This window comes from Pundamilia nyererei, unplaced genomic scaffold (genome assembly GCF_000239375.1).
Source record: "Pundamilia nyererei isolate P.nyererei 1_Seehausen unplaced genomic scaffold, PunNye1.0 scaffold00070, whole genome shotgun sequence".
NCBI lineage: Eukaryota > Metazoa > Chordata > Actinopteri > Cichliformes > Cichlidae > Pundamilia > Pundamilia nyererei.
Window position 1 is genome coordinate 1535707 of NW_005187471.1, and position 14337 is coordinate 1550043.

The following is a 14337-nucleotide window of genomic DNA, read 5'->3' on the forward strand; positions in this document are numbered from 1 at the left end:
ATGTGCAAAGTTTTAATTAAATGTGTTATTACAGGTTGGCTGCATGCACTGTGTCTTTGAAAAGCTTGCATTATTAAAAACATGCTCTGAACAAAACACACTCAAACACAGACTTGGACTTTGAACCTTGTGTTTATTTAGGGGGGGGGGGGGGGGTACCATCTTTCTTTGCTAGAATATGATGTTTGGTGTTGATATTCAGCGTAACAGTGCAAAATGATATGCTGCTGAAATAAATACGGATGTCATGGATTCAAGGTATCTATAGTCCAATTTTTAGTTGTACTGGATGACCAGATATCCAGAGGTCTTTTTATGCTTGTGTCATGAAATCTGATTCCACTGCAGGGTTGAAATGCACCAAGTCTGTGAAAGAGCTCATTTAGTAATCCCACTGTGTGATTTCAAAAGTTATTGAGACTTTTATTTTGGGGCTGTGAGAGGATCATGAACTTTACACCCTCACCTGTGTTCTACATTTTGAAAGTGGCAGACAATAGATGGCTAGATTATTAGCACGCTGGCCGAGACTAATCCTCAGAGCGAGAGTTTTACTAAAAATCTGGATTTATTGTGGGTTTTTTTTGTGTTATTTTAAGATTTAAAACAGTCATTATTATCTAGTTTGAGGACACTGTTTAAGAAAACATCACTAATATTAATTTTGCATTGTTTCATTGTTTCTACAGCAGACGTTATGCACAAGAACGTGCTCAAGTGTGACTGATATTGTTAAATAGTTTTAAAACCCACTAGTGAACAGTGTGCATAACAGAAACGGACTTTATCCTTCATTAGAGTGAAAATGTGATATCTGCACATGTGACAGTGCAACAGTGTCTTCAGCACTGCTGTTGTGACACTCTAAGTGAGGGAAAGGGCAGACATATCAGTAATGCATAGTGTAGGAGGAGAAAGGTGACTGTGAGAAATTGTGTCTCAAAATCCTGCCAAGAGATGACTAAATTTTTACCTTTTGCCAAATTCCCTATGACTTTCTGTTGTTTCCACTAATTTCCTTTCAAATCTATGTATTCAATTCTTAATGTGTGTCCTGAAACAAACAAGTACCAATCAAGGGGTTTGAGCTGGAGTTTGGTTTACTCTTGTCTTCAGGCCTCTTTGAAGCAATGGCTGGGATTTGACCATCACACTAGATCTTTCAGGCAGTTCACATTTGGCTTTGAAGGGATATTAAAGGAATTTCTGAGTACTGAGTCCAGTGCAGGGGCCGTTCCAGGTGTGAAGGTCAGTGACATCTCTTTCGCTGGCATCCCAGTGCGAGTTTACGAGCCCCCAGCTGGAGGGGAGGGTCATCTGAGGAGAGGGTTGATGTATTTCCACGGAGGTGGCTGGGCCCTCGGCACCACCAGTGAGTCTCTAACTGCTTTCTCTAGTTAGAAATAAAAATAATATGCCTACTTTAAAAAGAATCATAGACTTTGAGACATTACTTGTGATAATTACAGCTGTCTTTGCTTTTTAGGTGCAAAGTTTCTTAAGTGTCAATAACACAATAGGCATATATCTAACCGTCTCTCACTCTTTCAATTCCTCAGAGAAGGGGCCATATGATATTACCAACCGAATGGTGTCAGATGAGCTGAATACTGTTGTGGTCTCTGTTGAGTAAGTGTGTTTCCTCTTGCAAAACTGTAGTCTCCATTCACAACATCAGTGGAGTGTCCCTTTAATTATATACTCCAAAGCTTTCTAAACCTCTAGTAAATTACATCTGAACCCTCTGTGTGTGTAGGTATCGTCTGTATCCAGATGTGCACTTTCCAGTGCCATATTTAGACTGCCTTGCTGCTGCCAAACACTTCTTGTCTCCAGAGGTTCTTGCCAAGTATTCTATTGACCCAGATCGTGTGGCTGTGGCAGGTGACAGCGCTGGAGGAAACCTTGCTGCTGCAGTTGCTCAGGAGGTAAAGGCAGAGGCTATTTTCTGCATGCATGCGACAATTCGTATATCAAGCTCAAATGCCAAATGTTTTAATTCATAAAATGCCTTCCACGACTGCTAGTATAATGCTCTGGATCATGACATATATCCTGATTTCTTTGTTTTTCCATATTTGTCATTCTTAGATGTTTTAAGTGATCAGACAGTTTTTAATACTAGACAAAAATAACCCAAGGTAATACAAAATGCAGTTTATGAATCATGATTTTAATTTATTAAGGGAAAAAGTTGCTGTGGAGGAATTTTGTCTCACTCTTCTTTTCAGCATTGTTTTTGAATGGTTTTCAAACATGAACAGCTTGGTTAAGTTCATGCCAAAGCGTCTCAATTGGATTTAAGTCGACCAGGCCGATGCAAAACCCTAATTTTTGAGCCATTCAGAGGTGAACTTGCTGTTGTGTTCAAGATCATTGTCATGCTGTAAATCTAAGTGAACTTGAGCTTCAGTGCACAAACTGATCCTGGCAGAGAACAGAATTCATGGTTCCATCAGTTATGGCAGTCATCCAGGTCCTGAAGCAGCAAAGCAGCTCTTTTGCTCAGTGTTATTGTTGAATCGTGAACTCTGACCTTAACTGAGACAAGTGAGGTTCGCAGGGCATTGGATGTTGTTCTGGTTATTTTGTGACCTCCTGAATGAGTTGTCGATACACTATTCGAGTAATTTTGGTAAGCTGTCCACTCCTTTTAAGGCTCACCATTAATATAATAATGGATCTCACAATGGTTTGCTGGAACACCAAAGAATTAGAAATGGCTTCAAAACCCTTCACCTCAGACAGGTTCTGTTAAAGTAATTTTGTCTGATTCAACAGGTCTGGCAGCCGAGTGTGGCTGGTGAAATTGAACTCAGCTTTCTATAAAAAGTTATCCATGATATTTAATTAATTATTTAACAAGGGAGGAGCATTGGTTTTTCACACAGAACTAGTTGAAAACAGGATGTGTGCACATGCTATTTCACAGCACTGTAAATTAGTTGCATTGCAAAGATATCTTTACAAAGCTGTTATTTCCACACCGTGTCTTGTCTTTCTCCCCTCACTGCAACCGGTCGCAGCAGATGGCCGCCCCTCTCTGAGTCTGGTTCAGCTGGAGGTTCCTTTCTGTTAAAAGGGAGTTTTTCCTTCCCACTGTCGCCAAAGTGCTTGGTCATAGGGGGTCATATGATTGTTTTTTTCCTGTATGTATTATTGTAGGGTCTACCTTACAATATAAAGTGCCTTGAGGCGAATAAATAAACAAAATGAATTGAATTGAACTACCTGGCTCTAATATGCAACATGACAAAAAAAAGTCCAACACCACATTGTTGTTGGTTGTAATTTAGAGTTGAAAGAAAGAAGAAAAACACACGTTCATCTTGCTGTAAGGAAAAGGAGAGAACCAACCATCTGACATCACCACACAGTCTGCATTGCAATGTACACAGCCATTACTCATAGTGTGTGTTTGTTTTTTCAGATTTCTGTAGATGACAGCATGAGTGTGAAATTCAGTGTCCAAGCTTTGATCTATCCAGTGCTCCAGGCTTTGGATTTCAATACACCCTCCTATTTGCAGAACCAATATATCCCCGTCCTTTACCGGACCAGCATGATCCAGTTCTGGCTGCAGTATCTGAACATTGACCTCTCTCTTATGCCCGAGTTTTTAGTGAACAACCACAGCGCTTTGCAACACTCTTCACTCACCCCAGAGCTGAGGTCAAGACTTGACTGGAATGTGCTACTTACTCAGAAGTACAAGAAGAACTACAAGCCTGTTATTGTGGAAAAGGGATCTGAGGGGTTTCTGAAGAAGGTGCCAGGCCTGCTTGATGTGCGAGCGGTACCACTGCTGGCTGGGCCAGAAGTGTTGGCAAAATGCCCTCGTGCATATATTCTAACATGTGAGCATGATGTGTTGAGGGATGATGGGCTGATGTATGTTCGCCGCTTACAGGATGCAGGGGTCGCTGTTACCAGCGACCACTATGAGGATGGCTTCCATGGATGTTTCAGTTTAACATCCTGGCCACTTGAATTTGACGTTGGCAAGAAGGCACTCAGGGGTTACCTCAGCTGGCTGCAGAACAACCTGTAGAAGTGTGTATGTGTGTTTTTGCAAGTGAGTAATGGTTGGAAGCCCTTGTCTTTGTGAATCACAGGCTTGGCTGAAGGCCTAGTAAATGTACCCTTTGTTTAAAAATCTGACATCTAAGCTCAGGGCCCTTGTGTACCTGCACACGCTCAATACATGTGAAGGTTTTGTGATACTTAGAACCAGTCTAATCTGCAGGCAACATCAGCATAGCTAACACTGTGACCAACTAATAAAGATACTTTATAAAGTCATTAAAGTGCTTTGACAGCCAATAGCTTTGCTTAAATGGATTCATTCATCGCCTGTTTCCAATACGAAGGATCGTGCATGTGCTGTTTTGTAGCGACACAAAAAACACATGAGTAATAAATGTCACAAGATCTTTTTAATTTATACTCCACTATTAAAACAAAAGCATCACAAGTTAGGCCCCAAAGTCGAAAACAATCATTTGAATTGTGGTGTTTTTTTCCCCTCTCACTAAAAACAGCTGAGGTCAGGTCAGCAGTTTCAGCAGTGCTCAGTATTTTACCCTGTTGGCTGGTATACAGTAGATCTGCCACTTTTATTCATATTGCAGTTGCTCAATGACTATCAAAGTGACTGCCATGAATTTTTTAAACTGTCATGCACCCCAAAGGATAAAAATTAGTCTGGCAATTTTATGGGGTTTACTTTTTGGGTTTTGAATGAACTGTCTCCTTAAATATTAATATTTAAGGTATTTTGTATAGACGGTCATGTTCCCTCACAATACTTTATAATAACAATGCTATATTTAGATTTTGTATCATCACCATAACCAAATAAATTTGTAGAATCCTACATGTTTGGGGTCAGATACCTGCAAAGCTAACAAAATTCTAGCCTCAGTTGTATTTTATACCAAATTTGAAATCTGAGCATTTCACTGTGTTCATCTGAAGAATGAATCTGATCTGATCGTGCATATTAGCCTGCTTGCATAGTATTAAGTTCAAAGCAAAGCTGTATCTAAGTAGTAAGGTATTCAGTAGGTATTCACTGCCTTTCTTGAGTTCAGCTTGCACCATAAGAACACAATGTCTAACATGTTCTGGCTCTTGACAATCGCTAACAAAATGCACATTTCCTTTTAGTCTGATGACTGTTTATTTTTACACTCATCTTCCTGTATTTTTACAGTAATTCATTGGTTTTATATAAATGACTGAAAGGTATTTTGTTTGCCTGTCAGAAGCAGTTAACCGAAAGCAGCTGCATGTATGCCAGCTGCAGGGATAGCATCACGATCCTGACCAGATTGTTGTATATAAAATGCATTTGCAGGCTTCGAGTTCCAATTTTCTCCTTCTTTTAAACCTTTTTTCTTTTTTAAATGAAAGCTCACAGCTACAGCATACATCATCAGCCTGTAATGTGCAATAAATACAGTATGATTTTGGTGCATTTTCCTTCCGTGTGTCTCATTATTCACATTTGTTGTTTTTCTGGATGACTTAATGTTCAGCTTGAGTTACATAAGTTCTGATCATTGGACTGAACTGCACTGATTATTGCAGAAAACCAAAACAAATATATATATATAATTTAAAAAAAACTTCTCTGTTGAACATGGGGCATTATCAGGTTGACTAAATGCACTCATTGTGTTTCCTTTTGCCAAAACTATAAGCTGGAAATCACAAATATTATGTGAATGGTCAACCAGTCTACATACTCATATAATATTCTGTACTTTAAGAGATAGCCTCGCCCTGCCACAGACTGGCGATCTGTCCAGAGTGTACCCTGCTTCTGGGATAGACTAAGGTTCGTGGATGTCCTTTTCCCCCCTGCCTGGCAGCTGCATCTTCAGCATTCTTTGCCCCATTTATCCACTATCCCTCCTCTACATATCTCCAGACCATCTCAGCCTTGCCTCTCTTACTTTGTCTCCAGACTGAACCTCAGATGTTCCTCTGACATACTAACCTCTAATCCTGTCCCTCCAGCGAAATCTTAAAATCTCTCTGCCTCTTGCTCCATCTCTTGTCTGGATCCACGTGTCTGATTTGGGAAAGATTTTATACTAGACGCCGCTCGTGACACAGCCTCTTCATTTATCCAGACGTGCGATTAATACAAGGAGTAAGACGGCCTATGCATGCATCTTAATTAGTTTCAAGAGAACTGAGTGAATATTTTGGGTGGCCACACAAATAATTTGTTACAGCCCTAATAATCAGTGTGATCCTGCCCCCTGCTGGACTACAAGACTATCTTTCTCTTCTGTAGTAGCACCCATTTAACATGATGTTACTCATTTGTTTTGTCTGATGACAATTTTTTTTAAAAGGAAAATGGCATTGCTGAATAAATTTTGACCATAAACTGCAAAAACATTAATTGAATAAAATCATCTGGATTTGAACTTCAAATACCACAAATGGAACCTACTAGTTAATACTGAGGGAAAAAACATCTGTCTCTCTGTGAGGAATACATGGTGTTATAAAACTGTGACAGTTATGAGTAAAATGGGGCAAAGCTCTGAAGCAAAGCTTAGACTTATAGATTTAAAGGACACTCCATCTACTCCCTTCTGCACTCTACTTGTCTTGTCCCTCCCCTGAGGCTTCTCCTCCCTGCGTTCCTCTCAGTGAAGTCATGGAATCTCCCTAAATTCCCATCTGAGGACTACAGCTGCTCAGAAAACAAAGTGTCGAACAATGCATCGAGACACCAGTGATTTAGCTGGCTTCCGTAGAAAGGTGTTTCCCCTCACAAGAACCTACTGCATCTAAATATAAGAACAAAGACACAGAGCTGATACACAGATTAACATGCAATTCACTATCACTATGACTATAAATGAATGTAAGGGTTACGATCAAATATCTTTAAAATTTGGTTACTAAGAAAGGATATATGATAAATGCTATATGCTTTTCCATTATAGTAAATCTCTTAAATTAGCAAAACAGTAAATACAAGTAAAGTCCCTGATTTAACCTTTACCGTTGGGTAGTATATAATAAAATATACCAGTAATTAATTACATCCAAATGAGCAAATTAATTAATTATACAGCAACAAATGTCATATAAATAACTGACTAAAAATACAATAGTTGAAGTGTAACTTATATAAATTAGGTTAGTAAGTACAAGTATATATAAATATACATCTTCCACATGATCATTAATTGTTGAGCTTTTCCGAAGTAGAAAATTGACTGACAAACATTTACATGATCAGATAAAGCAAGTTCCTTGTTCATATGCCTTGAATATTAATATAAGCATAAATATAGCATATAATACATATATAAATACACCAAATAAGCAATTAAATATACTCATTAATGAGATATAGCAGCCAAATGTCACAGTATTTCAGCTATTGTCAGTTGATTGCACAGTGATTAGTTGTTATTACTGTTTGGTTTGTGCAAACTCTACTGCTTAGTTGTTCCCACCAACAACACTAAAAGACCAGGAAGACAGCTTAAGTGGATTATTGCTGAATTCTTTCGTTGGTTAAGAAAAACTCCTTACCACAGTCTAACCAAGTCAGGATCACGCTGGAGCAAGTAGATGTATCATTGTCCAAGTCTACACTCAAGAGTTACCTTCATGAATAGAAATACAAAGAGATCACAAGAAGGTGAAACTACTGATTACACTCATTGAAGAAAACGGGCATATTTCCCACAATGTCTGACTATTCCTTTAGGCATCGAATTGCTAGAGGATTAAAGCTAGCCAAGACCTGCATGAGAAAATAGCTGACACAGGTCAAAGGTCACCAAATGTCTCAAGGTAAGGAGAAGAAAAAACAATAAGACAAATGGAAAAAGGCTGATAAAAATGCATGTTTAAATGCATGTTTGCTGTTGAAGTTTTGACAGGTATGTCTCTCAGGGTGTCGTCCGGCTTGCCTGAGGCCAAATAGTCTTCAGGTATCACTCACCGTTTCCATTCATTCTCTCTGACAAGCCTGGGAATCACATTAGTCTTTACTCTGCCTTCCGCATTTTTGATATTTTAATCTCTGCTGCGATCCTCATTTAAACTTCTGAGTATATTTTAATGTACTTTGGTGCTGCCTGCTTTAGTGAACCTGCTGGGAAATATTCAGTGATGTGCAAACGTGTGAAGATTAAAGTTACATGCGTGCGGCTTTGAATGGGCTTTGCATGCTTTCCCTCAGCGTTTGATTGTTGGGAGGGTCACTCACATCCTGGAGCTGTGAACTCCTTCAGCCCCACTTTCACTTCCTGACACTGACAATAGAGCAAGGGTTAGAGGTGATGGAATGAAAGCACGGGAACTACTCAAGGTTAAATTCTCCCGATTAAATCACTCCCCTGTGACAAATACTATGTGGGTACGCAGAAGCCCTAAAAATGGCAGGTCATTCAGCACTAATCAAATAGAAGTCTCTCAGATCACCACACAATAGCAGGAAGGAGATTACTTTCAGATGCTGATGATCTGCTACCTGCGCAGTACTTCTATCCAAAACTATCTCACAGTGTTAGCCTATTGCTGCTTTGATTTGCTTTGCACAGTCTCTTACTTGCGACACATGTGACATACAGCACATGTTTTAACAATAACCGCTTTATTTAATTCATCAAGCAACACGCAAGCAAGGCCAAGAGGATAACTGCAAACCAAGGTTCCTTAACTGACTTCACCTGCAGCTGTTTAACAGTTAGATACCAAGATAACTTATTTCTATCATAAAAGAGAGACAAAACAAAATTGCTTCATGGCTACATAAACCACAACACATGTTACGGCTGACTGTTTCCAGGGCCTTCATGTTGTCCTCGATTATCCCCACATTTGGGGAATTAAGTTGTAAAAATGCACTGATTAGTTGCTTCTTGGACACAGTGACAGATTTATTGAGTTGGGAAATATGGGTGAAGTTGAGGACACGGATTAAATGTCGTAAAACTATTCTGAGTCATGCAAAGAAAGACATTTTTAGGCTCTATTTTGAACTAATTCAAGATTGCATATAGTTTTATATGGTTTAAGCATATACATACTTTTCTGTCTGTGATCGTGACCTTCTTTATTATATCATAATATAACAGTACGTGACTTTATTAGTAGCAAAAAAAATGTTTGAAGTGGGACAAAAAGGAGATTTTATTGAAAAAAGGAAGCAAGTTTTGACATTTCCGACACTGACTGAAGGCATCCTAAAGTTGCATGTGCAGCAGCTCCCTGCCCCTTTCTATCTAATAACAGTGACATCTTGAGGCTGTTGTAATGCTCCATACCTCCCTTCTGCTCCACCTACAGACGCCTGCACACTTTTCCTCCCTCCCTCTCTCTTTCTGTCCTTCACAGAAGAAATGCAACAGAGCTTGATCTGCCTCTCTCAAGCGCTTTCTTGATCCTTAACTTTTTTTTCTTGGTGAATTCAGTCGTTGTGTGATATGGCCATGTCCATTTCTGTCCAGAGTCTGGGGCTCATCTTACTCGCAGCAGTCCTCCTCCAGACCATCGCGGTCGCCGTCAGTTTTATGTACTTCAACAAAGTCCTGAACACGGTAAGAAATGCGTTTGGTTTGCGTGGAACGCAAGAGAGTGAGTGAGAGGCGTCAAACATGGTGTCCTGACATGCTTCATGGGAACAAGCTAAGCTTACTAAGAACACAGATCTTCATTGAGGCATGCGGCTCATACCTGTGGAACAAGATAAGTATGATCGAGGACAGAGGAACTGCATATTAAAACATGAACTCCAAATGACCTGTGGACCGCAGATATAGTCAGAAAAACATTAAAATTGCTTTACCACTTTGATTTAATTGCCTCATAAATAAACAAGGAATAGAAATAAATGCGCTGGGAATATCTATTTTTAAAGAGACATTTAGAAAGGTTATTTAGGTTACTCCTAAAAGTCCCGTAATAATCCCTGCGGGAATTTCTGCACCCAGCGCCGGACAATGAGAGCGAAGAAAGTTGGGGCGAGATAACATTAAACAATTGGAGGAAATGGGTTGTGACACCCTAAAGCAACGCATTTCAGAGACGGGTAGACATTGTGACGAGCTGAAAACGCCTCTAAAATATCATAATCACGGGAATCACACACACGTCTCCGCTCAGACACACCTGTGGCGCAAGGACAGCCTGCTGACATTATGTTTTTCGTTGTAATGATGTTTCCAGTAAATTGTCAAGCACGCACATACACACGCAGTATGTCTTATGGTGATTACAGCAGACTTAAAGCTGTTAATTTTTTAAAAAGCCTTCTAAGCACTGTTGTTCACCTCATGGAGCTGCGTCCAAAACAGGTATTTTGAAGCCAATGTGCGCAGTCCATGTATATCAATGATGGTTATGCCACAGACACTTACACCGGGAGAACATGTAACCTAATACCCAGTGCCTCAACTTTTATATTTACAGATCAGTTGGTAGGTAAGAAGAATTTGCACATGTGTCTGATTAGTTTCACCCTGTTCTACTTGTTGTTTTACTCTCATAGATGCAGGAGAGTTTTTCCAGGAGCAGCATGTCCTGTCTTGTAAACCCGAATCTGAACTTCCTGGACGCGGCAGAAAAGAAGAGCGACCCCTGCTGGCAGGTCACGCAACAGGTCCACTACTACTTAAAGAAGGTTTTTATTGATCTTTGTTCAGCTGAAATTTGATAGAGTTGGTTACTTCTAATTTGACTGTTTTGATTGTTCACTTTTGGAAGTCTCATCCTTAAAAAGGAAATCTGCCATCGCAGCTGGGTTAAAGCAGACTGTGTACTGAGGGGTTCACGGTGGTGACTTCCTTGCAGATTCTGATTGCGTTAGTTTAGTGATTCTGTATGTTTGTATTTTACATAACTGGTAATCTCTTTCACTTCCTCCTCTTATTATTCCTCTGTTTTATTTTGTTTTTGTCAGAAGATTGCTGAAAGATTCCAGATACCTACTCCAGAGAGAAGTAAGAACCATACCATTCAGTGTGAATCACACTGTCACGCATGGCTTCTTACACTGAAAATGTCCCGTGTGTATGTGTGTGTATTCTGTTTCATTTTTCACAGGGGTCTCTCTTCCCAAAGTTGGTGCACATGTGACTGGTGTTGTCTCATCAGCAGAGCCTCCAAATTCAGAGAGTGAGGATCATTTTATCAGTTACATTTGATTCTGAAATGCATAACAAACACCTGAAACACATAACACGTGTGCACACTGCTTTACCTTTTCAAGGCCATAGGTTAAGAATTTTGCTTCCAGGCTTCCGAGGCTCCTTTCAGATTTTGTTACCTCCTCACACCTACATGTCTGTCAGGGCTTGTACAACTGCTCTCTCATACCCTGGAGTTTCCTATGGTGTTTTTGAGATGAGTCATTAGTCTTTGTCTGGGAAATGAAAAAGAAAAAAAGCTCATATATTGCCCACGTAGATACTTTCCAAGCATTGTATGCAATGGACTATAGATCCAGTGTACACAGACCCGCTGAGAGGAATAGCATGTAAAAGGAAAGCTTTGAAGCATGTGAAAGGAATTCACTTTAAAGGTACTATGTGTAGAATCACATTTGTACCTTCATTGTGACTCTTCAAAAAAGCAACTTTAAAAATGGCGAGCTCGTCTTCTTTTTTCAACCACAGTGGAGGGATCTGCATGTTTTTGATTTGGCGTGGACTTTTACGCCGAATGCAGCCCACCCAGGGACTTTTGCATGTTAGGTCAGCAAGGTGCATTAAAACCGGTGCGGTCTTTATGTTAATAACTGTGCTGAACAACATCTCCGCAGTAAATAAGTGGGGAGGACGGGGAAACAGGCAAGGAGCATGCATTACTTTGTCTTATTTTTTTCCATGCTACCACTAGAGGGAGCCACTCAAATGTGGTGCAGGTGTCTGACTGATGCACGACTTATTTGACAGTCTAATTTATTGAATAGTGGTTTAGTAGTTCTAGATTAGGCACCATGTTAGAGGAAAAATAATTGTTCCACAGTATGCAGCACCAATACATGGCTGAACATTATTTTAATCTATTAGAGAAGCAATTGTGGATAGCTGCTGGTCTGTGGGCACATCTGTGAACATTACTTACCCACTGTACATGTCATGAACATTTGTTTATAATTTGGTTAGCAGTTACTGTTTTAACAGTGTTTAATAAAACTCAGTCTTGAAGCTTTAAGTGTTTTTGTATTTCAGTGCTTTTTCTATGCATATATACTATGTCTTACTTTCTGTATGCACGTGTAGCTGTTCCAGGTTTACAGAGCAGCAAGGGGTACCTGGGAGAGCGCATCAGAGTGTGGGAAGGCCAGAGAGGCCTGTCCTTCTTGCAGAACATAGAGCTGAGAGGAGGAGAGCTGCTGGTACCCAGAGCAGGCCTCTATTACATCTACGCCCAGACCTACTTCAAACTCCCGTCCATGGGGGAGATGGACGGGGAAACAAGAGAGGAGCAAGGAGCTCAGCTTGTCCAGTATATCTACAAGAAGGTCAAAGCTTTTTTACTTATTAAAGGATAACTGGTGATGGTTAGCTATAGCTATAATTAGAAATTATACTATTAGTGTTTTAGCGAATAAATATGGTTTCATGATGTTCAAGTGAGAGATGGAATTAAAAAGGCAGCTAAACCTTTTAATCCAAGAAATCATTAACCATATTACTTAGTTTTCTTCCAATATCTATATCTCTGTCCCTCCGTTTAAGTAGTGTTGTGTCCTTTAAGGCTTCTTAAAAGTACACACTTCCTTTTTCTTTCAAATACATTAAAGAACATTTAAAGGTCACAGCCTTCAAGTGTTAAGTTACTTTATTTGCTCTTGTTTGAGATGCATATATCCTTACAGGATTTCCTTTGAGCTTGAGTTGGTTTAAATAACCTCAGTGTCAATCAGGATAAAATGAAACTAAGTCAGTATAGCCTGTAAATTTAAACCGAAAGGTAGAACGCTTACAAATCAGTGATATGTGCTGATATATAATGCCATGCTTTATTCATGTTTTCTTTCTTTTTGGTGTTGCCCACAGATGAGTTCCTACACGGCACCTATCTTACTGATGAAATCGATTAGGAGTGTCTGCTGGCCCCGGGGTCAGGAGCCTGGCCTCTTCTCTCTGCATCAGGCTGGCACTGCCTTTCTACAGCCTGCAGATCGCCTCTTCATTACTGTTAGCAATGCTAGTGTCATAGAGATGGACGGTCGGGCAAACTACTTTGGGGCCTTCCTCGTGAGCTAAAAATAAGCATCCAGGACTGAAATTTTAAAAAAGCATGAGCAGAGGTGAAGCAGAATGTTGCTTGATAACATAAGTGGCAGTCGGATGGAACAGGACTGGAAGAGAAGAAAAGACTGTAAGGATAGCAAAAGGACTTCTTCGGGACCGCGGGTCATGTATGACATTCCGGAAATAATGTCATCGAAATAAATCCATCAGTGGCCTTTTAATTGGTCGACCTAACGCAGGATATGAATTCCGTTTTCAAGCCTGAGAAACTTCATGGAAGCTTGATGTACGGCAGCAAACATGGATTATGTTTTGCATTCGGATAGATAGAGGTGCACTTGGAACCATTCAATAGATAGAGATTTAAATGTCACGCGTGAATGCCCTCTATTGAACCAATCCGTTTTGCCTGCAGGTGAAACAGTTCCCAGCTGAGTTATCAGTCACTGGAAAGGGCAGTGATGTTGGGCACATGAGAGGTCTTACATCAAAAATTCTGACAAGATTTTACATGTTGAATATTATGAATGAAACTTCCTACTCGTTTATGTCATCGCTGTGCAATCTAGCGAATCAATGTGGTATTAAAGAGATGAAGGGATTCTGAAGTTCTCAATGCCTTAACAAAAACACAGATGTATCTCAGAAAATGAGAACACCCTTTAGAATTAGTACACCCAACAATAATCATGGGAAAAACTGCTGACTTGACAGTCATGATCTGATAATCATTGATACTCTCTACAAAAGAGATAAGCCAGGATGTCATTCCTGTAAAAACTGGAGGTTCACAGAGTTTTGTAGTAAAGCCTATTGATAGAAAGTGTATTGTAAGGGAAAAAGTAGGGAAAACGGTGAAAAAACTTCAAGTGTTGGACTGAGGCTGGAATCGCAGCATCAAGAGCCACTACATGCAGGTGTCTTCTGGAAAGATACTACAGCTTTCTCAATGCTAATATCAAATCACATTGGAATCAAAGGAACTTACCTGAGCTAAAAAGTTGCTCAGTGGTCCAAAGTTTTTAGCTAAAAGTAAAATTTGCATTTTATTTGAAAATTAGGATCCTAAAGTCTGGAAAAACTAAAAATC

At 39.8% G+C, this 14337-nt stretch overlaps 2 protein-coding genes across 3 annotated transcripts in view; both read left to right on the plus strand.

Annotated features, from left to right (window-relative positions):
* nceh1a (neutral cholesterol ester hydrolase 1a) overlaps window positions 1–5477 on the plus strand; it is a 5827-nt gene extending 350 nt beyond the window's left edge. The window contains exons 2-5 of the mRNA XM_005736615.1: window positions 1117–1372; window positions 1560–1629; window positions 1757–1928; window positions 3431–5477. Coding sequence (XP_005736672.1) covers window positions 1117–1372; window positions 1560–1629; window positions 1757–1928; window positions 3431–4051 — 1119 coding nt within the window. The 3' untranslated portion in view covers window positions 4052–5477. The remainder of the gene's footprint in view (window positions 1–1116; window positions 1373–1559; window positions 1630–1756; window positions 1929–3430) is intronic.
* Window positions 5478–9284: 3807 nt separating this feature from the next.
* LOC102194640 (TNF superfamily member 10) lies at window positions 9285–13849 on the plus strand. 2 transcript variants are annotated; one of them, XM_005736616.1, is made up of 6 exons: window positions 9285–9584; window positions 10535–10666; window positions 10946–10985; window positions 11089–11160; window positions 12270–12511; window positions 13050–13849. In XM_005736616.1, exons 1-6 carry the CDS (start codon window positions 9471–9473, stop codon window positions 13257–13259), a joined length of 810 nt encoding a protein of 269 aa, XP_005736673.1. In that variant the 5' UTR covers window positions 9285–9470; the 3' UTR covers window positions 13260–13849. The 2 variants fall into 2 exon arrangements, with proteins under 2 accessions (XP_005736673.1, XP_005736674.1); XM_005736617.1 differs by having other exon boundaries at window positions 10949–10985.
* Window positions 13850–14337: the final 488 nt, after the last annotated feature.

Bases quoted from the DNA above. Each gene is read 5' to 3' on its own strand.
- LOC102194640 (XM_005736616.1), top strand. From the start codon at position 9,471: ATGGCCATGTCCATTTCTGTCCAGAGTCTGGGGCTCATCTTACTCGCA. The intron at 10,986-11,088 runs GTAAGAACCATA...CATTTTTCACAG, and splicing joins GATACCTACTCCAGAGAGAA to GGGTCTCTCTTCCCAAAGTT. The intron at 11,161-12,269 runs GTGAGGATCATT...ATGCACGTGTAG, and splicing joins AGAGCCTCCAAATTCAGAGA to CTGTTCCAGGTTTACAGAGC.